Below are 24,377 nucleotides of genomic sequence, written 5' to 3'. Positions count from 1 at the left end.
GGCATAATCCACATTGGTGGTAATACCCAACCCAAGAAACAAGTCCCACTCCATTTGGAAGGGAGCTTTTTGTATGCCCATTCTCCACATATCCACCACAACCATCGGGTCTGAGGTTTTTGGTACGTGGAGTACAGAAGGCGAAATACCAAAAGAGGTAGAGAGTTCACAGTGCAGTATGTTAGATTGCCTTTTTCTGTCACAGTTATGTTCCACACCACTTTCCATGCGTGAATAAAAGGAGGTGCACAGGGCAAGGTATTCCGAGTTCGATAGGTAGTACCGTGTGCCCAGGTATGACTATTCTTAATATAATCCCAAGTATAGTGACAATGAGAAGAGCCTATCATGGGAGAATCAGCTGCATCTGATGATTTATGTACACAGAATTCCCCTTGTACAGGTATAACTCGTAATGGTTTAGTTGAGTTCCATCCGGGGAAATTCTGTATTTCTGTTTGGTGTGGCATTTCGCTTACCATACCAATGGCATCTAATGGTATCGGTAATAAGGGCATACCTCCCTCTGAATCATCTGGCCCAAGAGAGCAAACAAGGCAATTGGTCCTATTTGCAACATTGGCTACCATTTCAGCTAAGCCTACCCACATATTGTGGTCATGGCTGAATCCATATTTAGCCAATTTGGTCAGATTCAAGGACCCTTCCCCTTCCCAAGGGATCAGGATTAATAATAAAATCATGTTGATGTCTAGTATATGCATTCCTTCCACAAAAGATTACCTTATTGTGATAGCAAATAATTATTAGCCCCAATATAATTCCCCCAGTGACAGAAATGGGGTACCACCAAGACCAAAACATATATCCCGAGGATCCCCAATGAGTAATATCTCTGATAATTGTTCCACAAGGGGGCAGTCAATCAATTGTATTAGAGAATCTTTCCGTTCACAGTCGCTGGTTCAGACGCTCCTCAAGCTTCAGGCGTGCGCAGGTCAGCCAGCTTCCAGGTTGTGGCTGCAGCAGGCCGGTCGTCAAATGTTGCCCGTGACCTAGCCCGTTCCCGGTAGGGCTAGATACAGGGGTTTTTGGAGAGAGTTAGTTTTAAAGGATTAGAGGGGTCACCTTTGCACGTCCAACTGCCTTCGGACTTCTTCAAACGAGAGTGATGAATCCAGGGGGTCACCTCAGCTACCTTCACCGCTGTTGGAGTAGAGAGCAAGACGGTGTAAGGTCCACGCCACTTTGGTGCAAGTGGATCACGTTTCCACTCTTTCACCCATATGCTATCGCCAGCCTGGAACTGATGAATCGGCTCGGCAATGCTGCACGGCGTGCGTTCGAGGGCCCACCTGTTAAGAGAAACAAAAACACGGGAGAGAGATTGCACTTGTCCCTGTGTCACATGATCTCCTATTTGTTTAAGGTCAGCTGGAATATCCTGAACAAAGGAGGGCGGTCTCCCATACAGGAGCTCAAAAGGTGACAACTTAAGTCTTTTTGTGGGTGCACACCGAACACGAAACAGTGTTATGGGTAACACATCTACCCATCCCAATCCCGTTTCCTGGGTTAATTTTGCCAATTGGGTTTTCAGAGTCCGATTCATTCTTTCAGTTTTCCCTGAACTCTGAGGCCTATATGCTGCATGCAGTCTCCATTTTACTTGTAGGACTCGACATACATCTTGTACTACTTGATCAATGAACGCTGGCCCATTATCACTTCCAATGCATCTAGGTAATCCAAACCTTGGGATCAATTCAGTGAGGAGTCTCTTAGTTACCTCTCGTGCCTTTTCAGTTCGGGTGGGAAAAGCTTCAACCCATCCGGTAAGAGTATCTACAAACACAAGGAGATACTTGAATCCCTTAGAAGGGACCAGCTCTGTGAAGTCCACAATTAGACTTTCCATGGGGACATATCCCACATGTTGAATTCCAGGAGGTTGTACTGGTCCCTGCCTGGGATTGTTTTTAGCACAAAGAACACATTTCTGTGAAATGCAAGTTGCTAATTGTGATAGATTAATAATATACAACTTCCGACTGAGACTCTCTCTGGTTGCAGTACCGCCAAGGTGAGTAGATTCATGATAATTTCTTACAATTGTGCCTGCTAGATGATGAGGTACATAAATCCTATTGTCCGGCAGGATCATCCAACCGTCCTTCATAACCGCTCCTTCCTGTTCAGCCCACTTCCTCTCTTCTGGGGTATAGTGAGGTTTAACTTCTTCTGGAACTACCTCTGGTATGAGGGCTGCTATAAATCCTCCCACAGGCTTTTGGGCTGCCTCTCGGGCTGCTTTGTCAGCAGCATGATTTCCTCTGGTTATTGGATCCCTTCCTCGTCCATGACCTTTGCAGTGCATTACAGCAATCTGTTCTGGAGCCCATACTGCTTCTAACAGGATTTCTACTTCAGGTCCATATTTCAAGGCCTTCCCGTGGGCTCCTATTAGACCTCTTTCTTTCCATAGAGCTCCATGTGCATGCAGGGTTAAGAAGGCATATTTAGAATCAGTATAGATGTTTGCCTTACATCCAGCTGCCAATTGCAGAGCTCTAGTTAAGCCTATAAGTTCAGCCTTTTGTGCTGATGTGCCAGCAGGCAAAGCTTCAGCTTCCACAACTTCCTCATTGGTGACCACAGCATATCCTGCTCGTCTGGCACCTTCATGAAGGTAACTGCTACCATCCGTATAATATACAACATCTGGATTTTTCAATGGTTCATCTTTCAGATCAGGTCTACTGGAATAAACTTCATGCATTACTTGGAGACAATCATGTGATTCCTCATCATCTACCTCTGGTAGGGGCAGCAAAGTCGCTGGATTGAGCATATTCACTACTCGTAGATGAATCCTGGGATTTTCACACAATAGGCCTTGGTATCTAGCCATCCTTGGGTTCGTTAGCCAATAACTACCCTTATATTCCATGAGTGTCAGAACAGCATGAGGTACATTCACATACATCGTCTGGCCGAAGGTAAATTTATCAGCTTCTTTGACAAGGCTTGCAGTGGCCGCTACTGCCCTTAGGCATGGAGGCCATCCTTTTGCTACTGAGTCCAATTGTTTAGACAAATAAGCTACTGGGCGGTTCCAACTTCCTAATCTCTGGGTCAGGACTGCAGCTGCAATCCCATTCTGTTCATGTACATACAGCTGAAAGGGTTTTTCCGAATTAGGCAATCCAAGGGCTGGGGCCTCCATAAGTCGTTGTTTGATAACTAAAAAGGCTTGTTTCTGCTCAGGTCCCCATACGAATGGGTCCTTTTCTGCACCTCGAGTGCTTTCATGTAAGGGCTTGGCCAGACTGCTGAAATCAGGTATCCATAGTCTACAAAACCCTGCTGTTCCCAGGAATCCTCTAAGTTGTTTTCTTGTGGTAGGTTCCTTGATAAGGCAAATAGCTTCTTTCCTCTCTGGTCTCAATGCTCGTTGTTGGTGTGAGATGTCAAAGCCCAAATATTTGACCTTTTCTAAACATAACTGTGCCTTTTTCTGGGAAACTCGGTAGCCAGCTTCCCAGAGCAAGTGGAGCAGTTCCTCTGTCCCTTCTTTACAGGTATTAAAATCCTTTGCCGCTAGTATAAGATCATCTACATATTGCAGAACCACCTTTTCTCCCGGTATTGAGGGGTAACTTGTTAGATCCCTCGCCAAGGCAGTGCCAAATAAAGTTGGGGAATTTTTAAATCCCTGGGGCAATCTTGTCCAGGTTAGCTGGCCTTTTGTTCCTGTCAAAGGGTCTTCCCACTGGAAGGCAAATATAGGTTGGCTCTGTGGTGCCAGCCGGCAACAGAAGAATGCATCTTTCAAGTCCAATACAGTAAAAAATGTTGCTTCTGGTGGGATCAAACTCAACAAGGTATATGGGTTTGGTACATTTGGGTGCAAGGTCTCGATAGCCTGGTTTACGAGCCTCAAGTCCTGCACTGGCCTGTATTCATCTGTCCCAGGTTTTCGAACAGGCAAAAGGGGTGTGTTCCATTCTGATTGGCAAGGCTTAAGCAGACCATATTTTAATAGGCGGTCCAAATGTTTCTGGATGCCCTCTGCTGCTCGCCGGGGTAAGGGATATTGCTTTACAGATACGGGGGTAGCCATAGGTTTTAGGGTTACTACAATTGGAGCTATATTCTTAGCCATTCCTGGTGGGCTATTTTCGGCCCATACTCCTGGTGGCACCTGTAGAGTTCGGAGGAGCTTGTTTAATTCTGTATCCAATGTGGGTTGGACTTGCAGGGCTGACATTAGGCGCCATGATTGTTCCTTGGGTACTGAGAGGGTAATTATTCCTGCTGCTTTTGATGGCAGTTTCATTTCTGGACCTCGAGGAGTGAAGGTGATTTGGGCCTGCAATTTGGACAGCATATCTCTGCCTAAGAGAGGTATTGGACACTCAGGTATATACAAAAACTGATGGGTTAAACGATGTCCCCCAATCTGGCATTCCAAAGGTTGGAGGAAAGACCTCTTAGCTGACTGTCCAGTGGCACTTTTAATGACTACACTTTTGGATGCCTTTTTCTGCAATAGTTCTGGGAGTACTGAGTATTCAGCCCCAGTATCAATCATAAAGTCTATTAAATGGCTCCCTAATTGAATCGTGACCGTGGGCTCCTGGAAGCCTAACTTTATGGAGTCCGGTCGTTCCTAGTCTTGAGTAAAATCCTCTTCTGCCAGTCCAATGAAATTGTCTCTATTCTGTCCTTGTCCTGGTCTCTGATATCTTCCATTTCGGATCATTCCCCGTCCCCGTCCCTGGTTTCTTGGGCCGGAGCCTGGGCCTGGGCCTGGGCCTGGGCCTGGGCCTGGGCGTACTTCTTCCAACCTCAGGGGTTCAGGACACTCCCGCTTCCAGTGACCCTCCTTCTTGCAATTTGCACATTGATTCCTTCCCAGTGGTGGATTCCTTCCTCGCCCTCTCCCTCCATTTAAGGGGCGGTGGTCTTGCTTCACTGCTGTGGCTAGCATTACCATCTTTTCCTTCTGCCACTTCTTCTTCTCTTGCTTCTCAGCCTCATCCCTATTCCGATAAACTCGGCGTGCAATGGCCATAATTTGGCTCATCAGCATCCCTTCCCATCCTTCTGATTTCTGAATTTTCTTACGAATATCAGAAGCGCACTGGGCCACAAATGTAGCAGTAATCATTCTGCTGTTTTCAGGGGCTTCAGGGTCAAAAGGAGTCCATATACGATAGGCTTCTTGCAGCCTCTCTAAAAAGTCTCCTGGACTCTCATTTGGTTTCTGTTCTACTTCTGAGACTTTAGACATATTAGTGGGCTTCTGGCATGCCCTGCGGATACCTTGCACAAGTGTCTGGCGGTAGGTGGTAAGTCTGGCCAGATGAATTCCATTGTTTGGATCCCAATTAGGATCTTCCAAGGGAAAGTTATCTTGGAGATGACGGTCAATATTAAAAATATTTCCCACTCTGGCCTGCTCACGCAAATATATCTGTGCCTTTTCAATTATGTCTCTCCTTTCCTCAGTGGTGAAAAGAGTATTTAGGAGCTGGCGACAATCTGTCCAAGTAGGGCTATGAGTATTTACTATTGAAGTCACCAAGTCCATCATAGCCTGAGGTTTTTCTGCAAAAGATGGGGTGTGTGTTTTCCAATTCATCAAATCTGTAGTTGTGAATGGAATATATTGCAGGGTCGAAGTTCGAGGTGGCCGTGGTCCGGGTTGCCCGTTAACCAGCGCAGGCTCCTCAAGTGCATCAAATACTCTTCTAAGAGGGGCTACTACGTGACCTTTCTCTTCGCTTTGCTCTAGGGGCCTCAAATCATAGGGGATGGTATTTGTCCCAAGGCGTTCTTTTAGCAGCTTTATACGCCTGGCTGTATTGCTTGCTGACCGATCAAGGTCTCCCTGTAACTTCTGTAATAATTCTCTGGGACTTGGATGTACAGGGGTTTGGGGTGGGCAATCAGTTGTTCCACTAAAGGAGACTGTAGATGCAGGTCTATTAGGAGTCACAGGTGGAATAACCACTTCTGCTTGGGCTTTATTATAGGACTTCAATGCCTCCTGAAGATATTTATCATAATCTATCAAGGAATCAAGCTCTGTGACTCCACTCCCATTATTCATTCCACTTTCTTGCCTTGGGGTTACAACTGGCGGAGTGTTTGAATTAAGCTCCCTTCGATGTGGAGCATAGGGTGGAGGTGGAAGCACCTCTTCCTCTGGTCCCTCAAAAATGGGTTTGAGTTTATTTGGCAAGATTCCTTTCCTAGCTTCAGCTTTTACAGCCAATAATTTGCATCGTTTGACTTTGCATTCCCTTATCCATGGAGGATTTTTATTTAATGTGCTCAGCCAGGAATCTATATATGGAAATTGTTCTGGGCACCCTCCAGTTTCTTTGGCGATATTAGACCAAAGTTTGCTTACTAAATTTATATCAAAAGTTCCCTGAGATGGCCATTCAGTATTTTGTTTCGGCCATTCTAGTTCACATAACGTTCTCAAGCGCTCTGGCGTCATTTTGACTCCATATGCCCCTGAGAAGGCTTTCTTAAAATTATTTAACATACACTCAAGAGGTGTATTTTCCCCCTTTGAACCCCCAACTCCCATTGTATGGCCCTGTGAAGTATCCACTCAGTCACTCCACACTCAGGTCAGCTACAGATTGCTCTGTACTTTCTCACACATACAATGCGCTAGATACTTCACCACACTCTACCTCCCAATTTTCCCTTTTCCTCCACCAGACCAACATCTGATGTACCCAACCACCTAGCGTACTCAGTTTCCCCTTACTGAGACGCAGAAGTTTGATCAAGACTTCTCTTCCTCCCAATTAATTGGAGGGCCAAAAATCCCTTTGTGCACTTACCCTTGGTTGGTTCCCTGTTTCCCCCGGTCCGTCGCCGCCAATGAGCAGGGTATCAGACAGACGAGTCTTCTGCGTTCCCCCTGGAAAAATTTACCAGTGCGCGCTGGGTAAGCAGTGGTCCTCTCTCTTGTACCCTGCCCAGTAGGGCGAAGGGGCTGCGTTCCAGCAGACCACTTATCCGAGTCACAGTGGCACCATAAAATGTAGCACCCTGCTTGTGGTTAACGCTTAGCTGGAATGAAATATTCAACGCAGCAATAGAGAAATTAAAATAATAATTTATTTGTCAGACAAATAAATGAGAGGCTCAGTGGTATATGGTTACCAAGCTCTGGCCTGCCTCTTGCCATCCTGGCCAGCACTTATATTCCCTTAATCCAGCCCCCTTTGCTCCTCCTGTGGCTGCCTCTGTCCAATCAGCCTGGTTGAAATTCCTATTGGCTGTTTGGTAGAACCAATCACAAAAGATACACCCACAAAAGATACACCCACTTCCTTGCCCTTATAAGGGAGACAAAGAGCTATATATAAATGACAAATAAGTAATAATATATCTTACATGGAATCTTAATTACCAGCTCACCTCTTGCCCTCCTTGCCCTATTGCCTTCTAAAACAAATGTTTAATCTTACATTTTTATGTTCAACAGATGTCAAGGATCTTGAGTTTCACATCAATATTGAAAGATTTCCTTCATTTGAAAGTTTCTAAACAAATGCCTGACAACCATATATATCAAGAGTGCTTGGATGGCGTCTTCTGTCTAGCAGGGGGGCTAGGCTGGTGGCTGACTTAATTTCAGGATAAATACAACTCTTACAACCATATGAAATAAGAATCTAGCATTCCTTAAATCCTTTGCATAATTACATTTAAGCCAATATATTTAAGCTAATATATTTCATTCACTTATCATAGGTAGCCTTTTAAAAGAATAAAGCCTTTGTAAAGTAAAAAGGAACTCAGTAAAAAACAGCTTTTAAAAAGAAGCCTCTTCAGTTTACACCTCCCCCCTTTCCCCCTCCTTTCCCAGCCAGCTAGATGCTTCTCCCATTAGCTCTTCCCAACAGTTTTAGAAAATTTCCCAAAAATGCTCTCTTTTCTTCTAGCCAAGCCAGTTGCCTTTTTCACTGCTCTTGGCCTTTCAACCTTAGAAAGAAGATCTGGCTCATTTTACTGGGAGGCACATTGGTATTATTTTACTATTTACCCTTGCCTTTAATTGTGTTTTCTCAGCCTTGGGGCAGCATATGTAATTCTCCCTTTTTTATGACTTTGAGAATTGTTTTTCTGCTATAAATCAGTGGGGCCCCCTTGTCTTAGGAGAAAAACCTCTTGCCAAGGTTCTTTCTGCCTGGCATGAAACATTTGAAAATCTAAGCCCATTTAATTTAGGAACCTGATCAAGATATAAGCCAATATAAGTCTTGATTAAAAATGCAGTCTATATTCAGATGCCACAATGTGGCCAGCATGACTAACCCGCTTCTGGCAAACCAAAGCAGCACACTGAAACGCCGTTTACCTTCCCGCCAGACCGGTACCTATTTATCTACTTGCACTTTGACGTGCTTTTGAACTGTTATGTTGGCAGGAGCAGGGACCAAGCAACGGGAGCTCACCTCATCACGGGGATTCAAACCGATGACCTTCTGATCAACAAGTCCTAGGCTCTGTGGTTTAGTTTGACCCTAAACATGTTTAATGTTCATGTTTTGCAGAAAAACGTTACAGTGCAGTACAGTAAAGATTCACATCCCCAAATTATCCTAGATGGGTTGCAGCCGTCTACAAACTACACGTTAAAAGTACGCTGTGGTGCAGCTAGACATTTTTGGAACTGGAGCGAATGGAGCGAAAGTAAAACTATCCCAACAAATGAAGCTGGTAAGGATTTCATGTTGTGGGGAAGAGATTTGGGGTGACCAGGTTTATAATCCTCTACTGCAGGATGCTGTTTGCCCATTTTCCAAAAATTGTGGGGAAATGGTCAAAAGGGAGCTTTTTCACTTTTTGAATGTGCAGAATGAAAAATGGCAAAAGAATAAAAAATGTATGCAGTAGATGACCCACTCCTCCCCAATCTCCTCCCCCTCCCCTTCTTCCTATGATGGGCATTGGGAAGAAGATACAGTAAATTTATTTAGTCTTCTACAGACCCACTTGTGTGGGTTAACTAACAAAGGAAAATAATGGCTGGTACCTGTTTTAAAACCATGGGGACTTGCACATAAAGAGCTGTAGTAGCAGAGCTTAAATCCTATCGTTAGACAGATTAAAGAAGCATAGGAACAGGTCATTTAACCTTCTTTTAATAATGTGTTCCGCTGCATAAAGCTGTTTTGCAGTGAAACAAACCACACACTGAAGTAAGTTTAAAACATACTTATAGTCATGCATTGCCTTAAGCAGCAGCAATAAGCAAATGCAGGCATGAACATTATTATTGGGTAGAAATATGTAGTGGAGAGAGAGAGAGAGAGAGAGAGAGAGAGAGAGAGAGAGAGAGAGAGAGAGAGAACAGGAAACAAGCCTTACTTCCTCCCTTCCAGGAGAAGAGGGGATGTGACATCACTGAGCCTACTCTAGCAATTTAGAACTCTGTGATCCTTAATTCCTTCACATACTAACTAACATTGTTAGATTTGACTGCAAATCTTCCACATGGACCTCATAATGCAGCAGTGGCAGCAAGGATTTTTCTCTCCCTCTTCCTCCACTGGGACATCTAGAGTACTTGTAATAGTTCCCAGGTCCCAAGTCCATTGTTATAAGGTGTGTGTCTGAACCGCACTCAAGTTTATTCCTGCACACACTACCAAGATCTTGGTTTAGGATCTTTTGTTGGAGCTAGTGACAAAGAAGCCTTGTTCAGCTGTTTTCCCCACCTGAGTTTTACAATATGAGCTCCATTCCACAGTGTATAACTCTGTTTTATGTGCTTTGGTTTACAGCTCCATCAGGGCAACTGGATATTTGGAGAGACACCCACTCATCTTTGGAGAACTGTAGCATAACGATATTTTGGAAAGTAAGTATTTCTGGTCATGCAGCCAGTGATGAGAGATTTCACCCCTTCCACTGCTAATAACTAAAAACTGCAAGGCTTAGACTATTTTTTTAGATAAAGTACTTCACATATACATTATGCATTACAAATCATTGTTCCGTTACTGTTTGATTGTGTGAGGCTCCCTGGGAAATTACTAGTATATTTTTTAAGGAGTTTGTTTCAGAGGAACCTTTGATCCTGACAAAATGTAGCTCCCTAACAAAAGGAAAGGATAGGTAAGCTTGGCCAGGAGGCTTCACCCGTCTAAGTAAATCTTCTTGCCCCCTTAGTGCTGTCCATATATCCAGAATTCCACAATGGGAGCTTAGGTACCATCTCATTGGGGAGAGACAATAGTTTGGTAGGGACCATTCTTTGCATGTGGAAGGTCCCAGGTTTTGTTGTTGTTTTTGTTCAGTCTTTTAGTCGTGTCTGACACTTCGTGACCCCATGGACCAGAGCATGCCAGGCACTTCTGTCTTCCACTGCCTCCTGCAGTTTGGTCAAACTCATGCTGGTAGCTTCGAGAACACTGTCCAACCATCTCGTCCACTGTCGTCCCCTTCTCCTTGTGCCCTCCATCTTTCCCAACATCAGGGTCTTTTCCAGGGAGTCTTCTCTTCTCATGAGGTGGCCAAAGTATTGGAGTCTCAGCTTCAGGATCTGTCCTTCCAGTGAGCACTCAGGGCTGATTTCCTTAAGAATGGAGAGGTTTGTTCTTCTTGCAGTCCATGGAACTCTCAAGAGTCTCCTCCAGCACCATAATTCAAAAGCATCAATTCTTGATACTTCCCAGGTTTAATCCCCTGCCATTTCCAGTTAAAAGGATCCAGCAGCAGGGAATGAGAAAATTGTCTGCCTACAGTCCTCAAAAACCAATGCTGGTCCTGGGATAGTTGGATAAATAAGTTGACTCAGGCTGTGTACACTTGACCAGCTTGCAAGGCTTCGATGTCATTACTTTTCTTAATTTGGATTGAATCTGGTTTAGCAGGGAAGCACATCAAAACATTAGGAACAATTCCCTTTAAAATCTTATGCCCTTTTAAAATGTGGGGGGTTTTGGGGGGTGGAAGAATTATTGGGTTGTTGTTTTTATTTTAATTATATATTTTGTGATTTTATATTTTGATTTTATTCTGTGAACCACCCTGAGACCTCCAGGTATAGGGCGGTATATAAATTCAATAAATAATAATAAAAATAACAGCAGGATCGTTATAATAAGATCAATACAGATTCTGGTTCCAATCCAGCAATGGGAACACAATGGGTGCAAAGTTACACAAGTGTGGGTACACAGCCTTGGAATTTTCTCCAACTTGAGCTGTTGGTTTCAAAGAACAGGATGGAACCATGTTCCCTGATAATGGGCAGGGGTTTTATATGGGTGTTTTTTTCCCCTTTCCAAAATAAAAAGACTCAAAAGCCATTATGCAAGAGTCGTTCCAGAATCTGCCTGCCTAGTTGACTCACTGGTCTTGTCGCTTCACCCTGAATGCTGCTGTCAACTGGCAGCTTCTGATTTCTCAAGACAAAAATACCAAAAGAAAAACTGACATTTCGTATAAAGGATAGTCTACAAAAGTAACTTGGTCCCATCGTAGAAAAGGACATTGTTTTGTTTTCCTCCCAACAGGCATCACCAGACTTCCATGCTCATGGAAGAATTGTAAAATATGAGATATTGTGGGATAAGTTAGAGGAACCTACTGAAACACATCGCAGTGACATAAGCCCCACATTGAATAATTGCACCATTTCCCTTGGTAACTCATCTTACAAAATCAGCGTCTCAGCAAGGAACTCTGTGGACGCATCTCATCCTGCTGTGATTGTCATCTCGGCAGCTGAAGATGATGGTTTGTACAGCTAAACCTGTTCCAGTATGTGTTTCTTCCTTTTGTCCCAATGAGATAATGTTATGCCTACCAGATCTGAGAAATGTATGAGAACCCCTGTACACCTAGAACTCCACCTTCTTTAATTTTCCTTTGGGGAACTGTTATGACTGTGCAAATACAAACATTGGGCTTCTGGCTGTCTTGGAGTTCACTCAGAAGTGGGGTTCCTAATCCTGTGCATTAAAATACTAAATTGTGTGGTTTTTCTCCTGCCACCACATCCCAAGGAGATGGGTAACACTTCCTTGCTAAAAAAATCAATTTTGTATTATTTCTCTTACACGTACACATGGGGTTGTAACAGATTTAGTGACTGGTTATGTGTGAGCCAAGCTGTGGTTTACAGAGATGTTAAATGAACCCAGCTTCCTCTTCACCTCATTCACTCCCTCTCATCTCTTATCCTGAGTGGTTGAGAGGAAGAGTTTGAGAGGTCTTGTTTCCAAAGCACATAACATCCACAACCTGCTGTGTTGTCTGGAACCAAAACTGCACTCAGTGTCAATTGTGGTTAAATTTGAAGAAGCTATCTTCAGAAAAAAAGTATCAAGTAGGTTTGCTTTAAACCAAGAGTCAGCAACATTTTTCTGATGGGGGCCACATTTCCTTTGAGGGCAATCTGTGCTGTAATCACAAGTGAATAAGAGTGCCCCCCTACTTTCTTTCTGCTGCCCCCTTCTCTTTGCTACTCCTTTCTTCTTATTTTTTCACTTCCTAGTCAAATGCAGGAATTGGGCCAAAGCCTTAGGGCCATAGATTGTTCACCTGTGTTTTGACCTAACCATTGCTAATGTTAACCACGGTTTCTCTGGACAACATGATAAACCATGGTTAAAAGGAAGCAGCAGTGAAAGCTGTAGAAATTTGGCTCCTGGCCACACAAGAGTAGGAGAAAGGGATGAGCCCGTGATTCAATGCAGCTCATTCACATGCTAAGTTTGACATTCAGATGTGGTCATTATCTCATTAGATTGTCTAACCTGATGCAGCAAAATACTTGCTATTGCAGCTTTTGGCTCTCCATGTTGTGATATGCGCCTTGCTTCCTTGAGTTTTCCAGGGACAACACTACAAAGTTCAGTGTCCTTTGGATGAGATAGCACTCAAAGCTCTTAACTAATGCTACAATATACTGCTTTTCAGGAAACATGAATTGCAGCATGGAAGACACACAGAATAACACAGAACATGGCATTTATATTGCTTGGCAGTCTCAAAGCAGGTTTGATGGCTACGTCGTGGACTGGTGCAACAACCCAAAGTCCCATCTTTGTGACTTTCAGTGGAAGAAGTTTGGCCCCAATGACTCCAGTGCTCTCATTACACATGGTAGGAACAGCAAACCATTGTCATTGAATGACTAATTCTTGAGCTGAAGAGGAATTGAAACTTCTTATAACTTTGCTGCTCAAGAGCACAGCGACAGTTCAGCTACAGCTGCTCTTGGAAGAAAGTGATTATCTGGATCCATTTCATTCTTGATCTTACTTGGGGACAGAATTGGCCTTGCCTGGTTAGATGGATGACTTTCTCCAGGAGAAAGATGGGGGTACAGTGATGAAGCTGCCAATTTTTATCAATAACTCAGTGATGTGTATGTATACACACATACACCAACCATTGACTGCAGTATTCCCTTGGATTTTCCCCATAGGTGGGGGGCAGATGGCTTGATAGGGATGGTTCCAGAGAGTAGCATTTGCCTTCTGGCTGTTTAACTACAGGGTGTCTCAGTGCATCATATTCTCCCCAATGCTATTTAACATCTGCTATGGGAGTGGTCATAAGGTCTGGAGTAAAGTGTATTTTTCTGTAACATCTGAGTCAGGAGCATGTCCTGAACTGTTTCCTAGATGCAATAATAGGCTGGATGAGGGCTAGCTAACTGAACACCGAGAAGACAGAGATCTTAAAGGTTGGTGGTTCCCAGGTCCAAGAATTCAAATGTGCTGGATGAGGAGCAGATACATCGTTTGGGACAGGGCTTTTTTTCCAGCCAGAACTTGCCAGAACTCTATTCCAGCACCTCTCAGGTGGGTGCCATTGCCATTCTAAGAGAACAAGGGAGGTGTTCATGGTGAATTTTGGTACCTCTTTTCCTAGAGAAATAGCACTGGTTTGGGAGCAAATCCATCATTATTAGTGACCTGTGTGGCTTGTAGATCCTTAAAAACTAAGAGTAATGCATGTGTACTTTGATGAACCACTCAGTACTCCAGTTTCATATTTTACACTAGCTGTAGCTTCTGAACTAAGTGAAAGGGAAACCCCATACAGAGTGCATTAAGGTAAAGGTAAAGGTACCCCTGCCCGTACGGGCCAGTCTTGACAGACTCTGGGGTTGTGCGCCCATCTCACTCAAGAGGCCAGGGGCCAGCGCTGTCCGGAGACACTTCCGGGTCACGTGGCCAGTGTGACATCGCTGCTCTGGCGAGCCAGAGCCGCACACGGAAACGCCGTTTACCTTCCCGCTGGTAAGCGGTCCCTATTTATCTACTTGCACCCGGAGGTGCTTTCGAACTGCTAGGTTGGCAGGCGCTGGGACCGAGCAGTGGGAGCGCACCCCGCCGCAGGGATTCGAACCGCCGACCTTTCAATCGGCAAGTCCTAGGCACTGAGGCTTTAACCCACAGCGCCACCTGCGTCCCTACAGAGTGCATTACAGTAAACTAAATGTGAGGTTTTTGATCCCTGGATCACCACGGGAGAAGCTATCCCTGTCCAGGAATGGGTGCAGCTGTTGTTTCATCCATATATCTGCATAAATTGTTTTATTCTTTTTTAAGAGTATCAAAATATGGTTTAATTGTTCTTAGGGTTTGCTGAAATAATTTGATTGGTTCCAGAAGTTCTGTTTTTGTGTGTGTTTTGATTTTGTCTTGCACGCTGCACTTTGATGGCTTGATGCTATGACACGGTGCATACATTTATTGAATAATAGTGAGACTGGATGTATCTTTATGTATATGAATGGGGGAATGTGAGAGACAGCTGAAGGGAGAATGGATACAAATTCCTCACGTGCAAAAACACATTCAGTTTCAACTCATTCCTATTCATTCATTCATTAAATATCACATCCTTCAGTTGATAGCTTGCTCTGTTCAGTAAATGCAATTTGACTTCAATCCCTAATTAGAGATACTTACCTGAAATGTATTATGTTCTAGATGCTTTTGAATCTCATGTGAGATACACTTTCCGGGTGTATGGGACTATAGATGATAGAGCCCATTTACTGGAAAAGAAGACTAAATATCTTAACGAATCAGGTAAGCCAGTGGTGATGTTTGACTACATTGAAAATGATGTGCTGAACAAGTCTTCTGAAAACTAGTTCTAGAGCAGTGGTTCCCAGTAAGTACTGTGGACCCCCTGTTTTTTTTTCAGAAGTCAAGCAGTGGACATGTTCCAATGCACATGGTGAGTTGTATCAACACTGCTTGCTGCACAGAAGATAGACATATCTGTCAGGTTTTTGTGTGGAGAATCCTGCTATTTGGCAAACAATGCCCCTGGTGTTATAACCAGAAAAGCTGCGGCTATGTCCAAAGTGTGCCCATGGCAACATAGTTAGTAGGAGGCCACAGTCTCTGTAATTATTATAACAGGAGGCAAAGTCCAAAGGAGTTGGGTCACTCAGTAGAATGCTTAAGCATGTGCTGAATCACATACTAATGAGTTTTTCTGAGAGTGTTTGTGGAAGCATCTTCTGTAGCTGGTTGTAGCCCATGCAAGTGCATGATTCAGTGCATTTATTTATTGCCTTTGTTGTTGTTGTTAGTCATTTAGTCATGTCCAACTCTTCATGACTCCATGGACCAGAGCATGCCAGGCACCCCTGTCCTCCACCGCCTCCCGCAGCTTGGTCAAACTCATGCTGGTAGCCTTGAGAACACGGTCCAACCACCTTGTCCTCTGTTGTCCCCTTCTGCTTGTGCCCTCCATCTTTCCCAACATCAGGATCTTTTCCATGGAGTCTTCTCTTCTCATGAGGTGGCCAAAGTATTGGAGCCTCAGCTTCATGATTTGTCCTTCCAGTGAGCACTCAGGGCTGAATTCCTTAGGAATGGATAGGTTGGATCTTCTTGCAGACCATGGGACTCTCAAGAGTCTCCCCCAGCACCAGAATTCAAAAGCATCAATTCTTCGGCGATCAGCCTTCTTTATGGTCCAGCTCTCACTTCCATACATCACTACTGGGAAAACCATGACTTTAACTATACGGACCTTTGTTGACATGGTGATGTCTCTGCTTTTTAGGATGCTGTCTAGATTGCCTTTATTTATTGCCTTTATACCCTGCATTTTCCCCATTGAACTCAAGTTAGTATGCAAGAGGCTATGAAGTGGCCTCCAGTCTATGTGCTACCCGCTCCCCCAAAAAACCCTGTTTAGTTTCAGCCAGGTTGCTGCATGGTGTGCCTTCAGACCACTGTATGGTGCTGATGTTGTAAAACAACAGAGCTTCTTAGCAGAAAGAAACTTGAAAAACAGGGTCTAGGTGAAATCCTGATATTTGACCCTAAGTTTGGTTGTTGTTTTTTAGAGTGTGTATGTCTTGGGAAACAGGGGTGAGATGACTATTCTGCACAGTTCTAAAGATAGTGAGGACTTCTGAGAAAGAGTTGGCTCAATATCCTTGTTTCCTTTTAAATTGGTGATGGTCTCAAAATGCAAACTCAGAAATGGAAATCTGACCATGGAGCCAAGGTCAAAGATTAGCAGTCCAAGAAGCACATAACCATTTTATCAACCTCCTTTCTTCCAGACCCAGCTCATGAACCTGATAATGTGAAACCACACACAGTGACTTCCCATTCATTTACCCTAACTTGGGAATTTGATCATCTCAATGAAACCCACCCAGGTTTTATCAGAGGTTACTATGTTTACGTGAAAAAGGAACATGGAAACTGCACATTACTTCCAGGTAATTGGTTCAACACCCAGAACGTCTTGTATTCAGGCAACATACCCATGTTTAAAACGCTCTGTACCAAGTAGCTACTTCCCCATCATCATGTGTGGCCTCCCTCTGTGTCCACACATACAAGACCAACACGTTGAGAGGACTTCATGTATCCCAGCTGATTGCTCAGGGTGCCAGATCACATAGAAGGCTTTGTGTCAGTGTTCAAAACTCTTGTTGTTCTAGGCACATTTTGCGACAGGGAATTTCATTAGTACAAGCAGATTCTGAGCTCTGGGCGCAATACTGCGCCAAAGATTTCAGATTTAAACTGCAGAGTGGAAGGAAAGGAGGACCTTTTTCTGCCTCCCCACTTCCAACTACTCTCTGAAGACTGAAAAAGAGAGCCTCTTAAGAATATTAGGGGGGTTGGCAGGGGAAGGACTAGACCATGTGAAAAATGAACATAATATTTTAGCTGCAGTTCATTAATTTTCAGCTTCGTATTCTTGTTATAAAAAAGCACACCTAGACAGTCCGTTGCTGCGCCCATAAGGTGCCATTTAGCTCCTAGCTTTCATATCTCAGTTTCTAACACTGCTTTGTGTGCACAGTTGTACACACCTCCCTCCATGACAGCAGTGTTGCTAACACTTTTCTGGACAGTGGAGGGTCACAGTGAGTCCGGGGCTGCACACATGCGCTGACAGGAGTGTGAGATTAGCTCCCCTGGTCTGCCCATGTTGTGGCCTGATCCTGCATTTCTTTGACCTCACACCATTCAGGTAAACACCACTGTCAGGTGGGGGCAGTTTCACAGCGCTACCCTACTGCCATGCTCCCCCTTCTGCAAATGTTTACACCACATGCTCAGCTGCCAGGGTGGGGTTTACTTGGTGAATCAGGGGGGTACTCTGTGCAGTCCTACTCACACATTTTTACACATGAGTATGATGCTCAAATAGGGTGCAGCACACAATTACTACGTCAAATGTCATTTAGGAATTAGTAGAAGCGGGAAAAATGTGCTTGTGTTATTGTTTTTCTAGAACCAAGAGATCTACCACCTGGCCCAGGTACAAAATTGTGTCTTGTTTCAGGGGTGGGGTGTGCATGGGCTTAGAACAAACAGGGCACCTCTGATCATAGAGTCTCTTACAGTCCTGATTTCATCCGCCTCCCTGATCAGTCTAATTTGGGGAGGGTGGAAGTCTTTTCGCTGTTGTTGCTGTTAAACCATTGGGAGTTCAAAAAACTTACTTATTTACTGCAAACAATCTGGAGTTCTATCTCTGGATGCCAATCTACTTTCTATTTGCCCCTGAGTTGGCATGTACCATATTTTTCGCCCTATAGGATGCACTTTTCCCCCTCCAAAAATGAAGGGGAAATGTGTGTGCATCCTATGGGGCGAATGCAGGCTTCGCAGACCTCTCCGCAAGCAGCGGGAGCGCTCCAGCTGCTTGCAGAGAGTTCCCTGCATGCTGAAGCCCACGCGCGCTGAGCTCAGCACGTCCAGGCTTCGCGGACCTCTCCGCAAGCAGTGGGAGTGTTCCTGCTGCTTGTGGAGAGTTGCCTGCATGCTGAAGCCCACGCGCGCTGAGCTCAGCACGTCCAGGCTTCACGGACCTCTCCGCAAGCAGCGGGAGCGCTCCCGCTGCTTGTGGAGAGTTGCCTGGATGCTGAAGCCCGCGAACGCTGAGCTCAGCGCGTCCAGGCTTCACTGACCTCTCCGCAAGCAGCAGGGGCCTGGGGTCGGGGGAAGCTCAGGCCTGGGGGGAAAAATAATTTCCCCCCCTTTATTTCCCCCCCCCCAAAAAAAACTAGGTGCGCCTTATGGGACGGTGCGTCCTATAGGGCAAAAAATACTGTATTTTTCTTCTACTGAGCTCTGTATTATGGATGCTTTTTATGGTTTCATACAGTGTCAGTATGACATGTGTGAAAGGGCTACCTCCATTATAAATGATGCTGCAAGGCCAGATCCAGGTGACTGGTAGCTGAATAGGTGGCCCAACATCAGCAAAAAGCATTTTGATTTTCTTTCAGATTTCTATCATATGCACACACAAATCTACATTTGTGTGGCCCTATATTATGGAGATGATGAGCTTGTAGCCACCCAGCTCCCATCCTGCAAGACCATTGGCTAGGTTTACTGGGGCTGATGTGAACTGGAGTCTGAAATACACAGGCTCCTCATTTCTTCTATATTGGGTGGCTACAAGAGCTTGAATGAAGAAAGGAGCTTGTTTACCTGCCATTGCCTTTGTTTTTGAATGCAGACCATCCAGTGCATTGCATCTATACCATTGGAGATCCAAATCTTAAGACTTTTACAGTGAGGAACTTGGAGCCCAGCACACATTACGAGGTTGGAGTGAAAGCTTACAGTGTCGGCTCACAAGCTCTCCCTAAGAACCTCAGACAAGTATTGACACTCTCTGATGATGGTAAGTCTTAATAGTCAATTTATTAAAGCAGGGGTAACTAATGCAATGGCTTCCAGATGTTGTTCCCTGATCATTGGGCACATTGGCTGGAGGACTAAATGTTACTTGCATATTTTAACAAGGCATTTATGTGTATGGTAATTGTGAACAAGCTCGTACTTTTATAAATTCTGTCATTTTAAATCAGCTGCTGTGTTTTGACAATGTGTCTTATATTGAGTCACAGCGGGAGACAAGTTTGATGTGTCATGAACCCTGCCCTGATATGGAAGACTGATTTGTCTGCACTGGTGCCCTCAATATTTCACCTTTAAGAAACTCCCTCCATCTTGGACTCCCTTCTCTTTGAATGTTTCTAACCATGGTATCTCTCCCAGTAGTTCCTTAAACTTTTTGAAATCAGCCATCTTAAAGTCTATTGCGTGTCAATTCCACATCTGGCATGCATATTACACAACTACCCTTCCCATTTCCCTTGAATTTTATCTGGCTCTATTTCCCCCCCCCCCCCCCGGTACTGAAAACCAATCTAAAATAACATTGGGTGATCTGGGCATCTGTTCCTAATACTGTTTATTTTTTTCTTCAACAGAAAATGGGTGGCTGCCGAATCTTCTGCCACTTGTGATTGTACCATCAGTGCTCCTACTTGCTGTGTGCATCTGGAAAAGTGAATGGTGAGTTTAGCACAATTCATTAAATTAATATTTTATATGTGAGGAGGGACCCTGGTCCAGTCAGGGTCTCTCCTCATGTGTAGGGGTGCCCCACACGTACAGTTCTTTCCAGTGAAGGTCCTGTGGCTCTGTAGCCCCCATGGCCCCCTCTGCATTTTCATTCAAAGTGTAGAGGCGGTTGGTAGTGTATGTGCTCTCCCTTCTATCATACCATCTCTCTAAAAGATGATTATAATACTGCTGGTGCAGTGCCCTTCAGATAAGAATGACCCAGTTGTGAGTGGATCAGTAAGTGGGATAACAATGAAGTTAAAAACATAACACAGGTGCTTATGTACATCAAACCGCTACTGCCTCGCTTTCTTAAGTGATCCTTTCACCCTTTATGCATCATTCTCTTTTCTGGGTTTCCCACTGACCCCATTTGGGGTGTTGTATCTTGAAATGAATATTTATTTGCATCAGCCATCGGCCATAGCAACAAAACAGCAGTGCAATATACAAAGAACAGAAATAAAGTTGATTATATAAAACACACTTTAGGGTCCTGAATCAGTCAAATAGTGGACCTTATTTCAATTGCCCCAGCTATATTCAATTGCCCTCTTGCAACCTTTGCTGTCATCTGCTCCTCCTGATCTGCCAGGAGAAAGGACACTGTGGCAGTGGCTGGGTCACCCGGAATGAACAATAAAAGAGGGGTGATAACCTCATTCCTCAAGTCTTTATACAGAGTGCAAGCCAGAAGGCAGCACCAAATCAGTGGCCCATCTCCACAGGGACATAAGCGTTTTTCATGTGGAATCTGTAGGAATCGTCCCTCAAGTTCAGCCGAGGGCAATGCATTCAATCTTGCGAGGGTATCTTGAAATAATGTGTGGTGAATGGGACTTCTACCTGCTTGTGCAGCCCTTCTGCTCTTCCCTTCGTGGTGTGAATAAACAAACAAACAAACAAACAAACCTAGAAGCTTCTGATTAACCATGGTTTCTTGTTTCAACCAAACTGGAAAACTAATTGCCAGCTTGTGTACAAGCCAAGGTTGGAGCCGGCTTGAGTTCCTGGTTTTTTTTAAAGCTGGTGTCAGAGACTGGTTGGCTGCAGAGGAATGGGGGGTGGGGGAGGAACCAGCTGGGGAGCCACTAAGGGAAGATGGCACAGAGCCTGGACAGCTGCAAACCATAGTTCCCTGGTTTAGATGAAATGAGAAATGATGGTTAATTAGAGGCTACCTGGTTAAACTGATTTTATAATGAATTGATTTTAGAATGCTGTATTATTTTACTGTTGTTAGCCGCTCTGAGCCTGGCTTCGGCTGGGGAGGGCGGGATATAAATAAATTTTATTATTATTATTATTATTATTATTATTATTATTATTAAACTGTGGCTGAAGCAAAGGGGTTATGTACATGCACAAAGGCTTTTCATATCTTGTCTTATTAAGTTATGAGATGATCATTGGCTGTAAACATATATATATGCATGCTTTAGAACAGTGGTCATGGCCCAGTAGTGTAAGAATGAACTGTTCCTGTAACCCTAACAGGGTAAGTCTTAAGTGCTGCTTCAAGGCTTGATGCCAGCTGTGGTGCAGCAGCAGTTAATTTCTGACTGGCACATGGGTGATGTTGGGCCAGCAATGGGGAGAGGGAGAACCACATTCACCACCTTGAGCTCTTTGGAGGAAAGGTGGGGCAATAACAAAACAAACTTGCTTAGGCTGCCCCTGATAAGCCAGGTAACTTCAGTTACCTACTCTGAGCAGAGCAAGGAGGCTAGTGCACAGTGTACCTCGGCAGGTACATTTCTAACTTTGTGGCCAAACACGCCAATTGCATTTGACCGTTTCAGCTGATTCTCAGAAGACCACTGTGGATTTAGTTCTTTGACACGACAAATAACTTTATCACTGCTGTGTTTTAAGCAACAAAGTAAGTAACCTTTCTTTTCTTATTTTCCCCTCCCTTGCTTTTCTAGTGTGGAGAATTCATTGAAAATCCCTCATCCTGATGCAGCTCTTTTAAAGGTAAGATAAAGTCACTATCAAAATCTGATAGTAGAGGACTCTATAAACAGTGAGGCTGGCACAACTACGTTTAGGTGTGCAATGTGACTCTCTGCCCATCGTGCCCCTAAATCTGTTCCGGGGTTTCCCCCCAAACCCCCAGAGCAGATTTAGAGCAGGGAGTTACATTGCACAGCTAAAAGTCATTGTGTTGGTGTTACCCTTCAGTTGGCTATAAGCCCTAAGCTGGTCATGCTTTTGTTTAATTGAATTTTAAAAACAATAATAATATTTTATTCTTTTTTCCATACAGAAAGTTACATTTGTTACTCAACAATTATATTCCAGTTCAACAAAACTAGGGACTTCCCCCTCACCCAACATCAATGTTGGGTTTCTAACCCAAATTACATACAATTCCATTTTAAGAAACACTTCAAACTCCACTGTGGTCTTTAACGTATGGGAAATTACTTTTTATATAGACTAGAAAAGGTTTTTCAGTCTTCTTTAAAACATTCTAAAATCATACCTTTTGACAGTGCCATCAATTTTGCCATCTCTGCATATTCCAAGATTTTCATCAACCATTCTTCCTTAATGGAAATCCAATGAGAGTTAAGTCATGTTAAGTCCCACTGATATCACATCCAGCTGGACTCAACCATGCCTAACTGTTCCGAGTGTGTTGGGCAATAGTGTGTGGGGCTCTAGAAACAAATATGCTAGCCCAGTGTTCCTTTTGCCCTACATACTTCCCTGAACTCTGATTTTCCAGGGTTCTAAAATGCACAAGAGGGACACGGGTGGTGCTGTGGGTTAAACCAGAGAGCCTAGGTCTTGCCAATCAGAAGGTCGGTGGTTCGAATCCCCGTGACGGGGTGAGCTCCCGTTGCTCGGTCCCAGCTCCTGCCAACCTAGCAGTTCAAAAGCACATCAAAGTGCAAGTAGATAAATAGGTACCGCTCCAGCAGGAAGGTAAACAGCGTTTCCATGCGCTGCTCTGGTTCGCCAGAAGCGGCTTAGTCATGCTGGCCACATGACCCGGAAGCTGTACGCCGGCTCCCTTGGCCAATAAAGCGAGATGAGCGCCGCAACCCCAGAATCGGCCACGACTGGACCTAATGGTCAGGGGTCCCTTTACCTTAAAATGCACAAGGAACCTTCTTGACTTCAGGAAGCGGCCTGAGCAAATTGCTCTCCGTGAGTTGGAATGTAATGAGAATGTAGGGGAAACAAAATGTTTTAAATTCACACTCATCTACCACAGAAATGGAAGGAGTGGCTGGAGAACACTTTAGTCTGGATCCAGCCCATTCTTTTTTAGGAAGTGCTCTTTATCTTCAGCTTTATGAGTCTGGTTTTAATTTTCTTGCTTTCTGTAGATTCCACAGGTGAAGTCCGGACCCATGGAAATAAGCGAGACCCCTCCCAGCAAATTACAGCTGATAGGAACGTGTCCAGGTCCTGTCAGCAAGCAGCCTCCACTTCCAATTTTTGTGGAAAATTGGAGCTACTTTAAACTACAAGGTTGCGAGACTCTACCGTCACAAAAGGCAGCAAGCCAGAAACCCAACTTACCTTTGACATCTTACCAGCCGCTCGAGCGCTTTGGTTTTGGAAGCACTGCCATCAGCCACCCACCAGGAATGAGTCAAGGCGATTTAGACTTTCTCTCTCAAACAGAAGTGCCTCTAAGTGTGGGTTCTGTTGAATCCAGCCAGCCACTGGTTTACAAACCCCAGCTGCCCCAAGAATCCAAAGCAAACACACCTGGATCCGATGAAGAAATGGTGTGTTTAACTGCTATACACTGTTGAGCTCTGTACAGGAGCTGTTTCTAGATCAATATCCTAGTCACTGAAGGTGGATGTGGTTCAGTCCTGCTGGCCACATGACCCGGAAAGCTGCCTGTGGACAAACGCTGGCTCCCTTGGCCTGAAAGCGAGAGGAGCACCGCAACCCCATAGTCGCCTTTGACTGGACTTAACCGTCCGGGGGTCCTTTACCTTTTGTGGAAACAAACAGAGGTGGTGATCCTTACAAACATTCCTCCTCATAGTGCAAATGGGGACAGCACATCTCGTTGGAAGAATTTGCAAAGTGCTCTTTCTTCTGCTTTCGGCTTGGTTCACACATTTAGGCCACAAACTTACGGTGCAGCAGAGAGAGATTTGGTGGCGGTTACTCTGATGCACCCATGCCCCTGCCGGCTCCTTTTGGTCAGTGTGGAAAGAAGCAACTTTTTCTTCATTTTCTCTTCCATTCCACCCTTAATTCCTACTGAGCACAAAGGCAGGGAAATTAAGCATAAAGGTAAAGGTACCCCTGCCCGTACGGGCCAGTCTTGACAGACTCTGGGGTTGTGCGCCCATCTCACTTAAGAGGCCAGGGGCCAGCGCTGTCTGGAGACACTTCCGGGTCACGTGGCCAGCGTGACATCGCTGCTCTGGCGAGCCAGAGCCGCACACGGAAACGCCGTTTACCTTCCCGCTGGTAAGTGGTCCCTATTTATCTACTTGCACCCGGAGGTGCTTTCGA

General features: G+C 44.6%; 1 protein-coding gene across 3 annotated transcripts in view; it reads left to right on the top strand.

Annotated features, from left to right (window-relative positions):
• OSMR (oncostatin M receptor) overlaps nucleotides 1-24,142 on the top strand; it is a 55,502-nt gene extending 31,360 nt beyond the window's left edge. For all 3 annotated transcript variants that reach the window (XM_083703451.1, XM_083703450.1, XM_083703452.1), the window contains 10 exons: nucleotides 8,553-8,718; nucleotides 9,786-9,862; nucleotides 11,523-11,745; nucleotides 12,931-13,116; nucleotides 14,958-15,059; nucleotides 16,559-16,720; nucleotides 18,985-19,152; nucleotides 19,745-19,829; nucleotides 21,809-21,857; nucleotides 23,222-24,142. In XM_083703451.1, coding sequence (XP_083559577.1) covers nucleotides 8,553-8,718; nucleotides 9,786-9,862; nucleotides 11,523-11,745; nucleotides 12,931-13,116; nucleotides 14,958-15,059; nucleotides 16,559-16,720; nucleotides 18,985-19,152; nucleotides 19,745-19,829; nucleotides 21,809-21,857; nucleotides 23,222-23,656 — 1,653 coding nt within the window. In that variant the 3' untranslated portion in view covers nucleotides 23,657-24,142. The remainder of the gene's footprint in view (nucleotides 1-8,552; nucleotides 8,719-9,785; nucleotides 9,863-11,522; nucleotides 11,746-12,930; nucleotides 13,117-14,957; nucleotides 15,060-16,558; nucleotides 16,721-18,984; nucleotides 19,153-19,744; nucleotides 19,830-21,808; nucleotides 21,858-23,221) is intronic.
• The last annotated feature ends 235 nt before the right edge of the window (nucleotides 24,143-24,377 follow it).

Source organism: Podarcis gaigeae (genome assembly GCF_964106915.1).
Source record: "Podarcis gaigeae genome assembly, chromosome: 11".
Classification (NCBI taxonomy): Eukaryota; Metazoa; Chordata; class Lepidosauria; order Squamata; family Lacertidae; genus Podarcis; species Podarcis gaigeae.
Note: the sequence above shows the minus strand (reverse complement) of the source record. Positions and strands in the feature narration are given on the sequence as shown.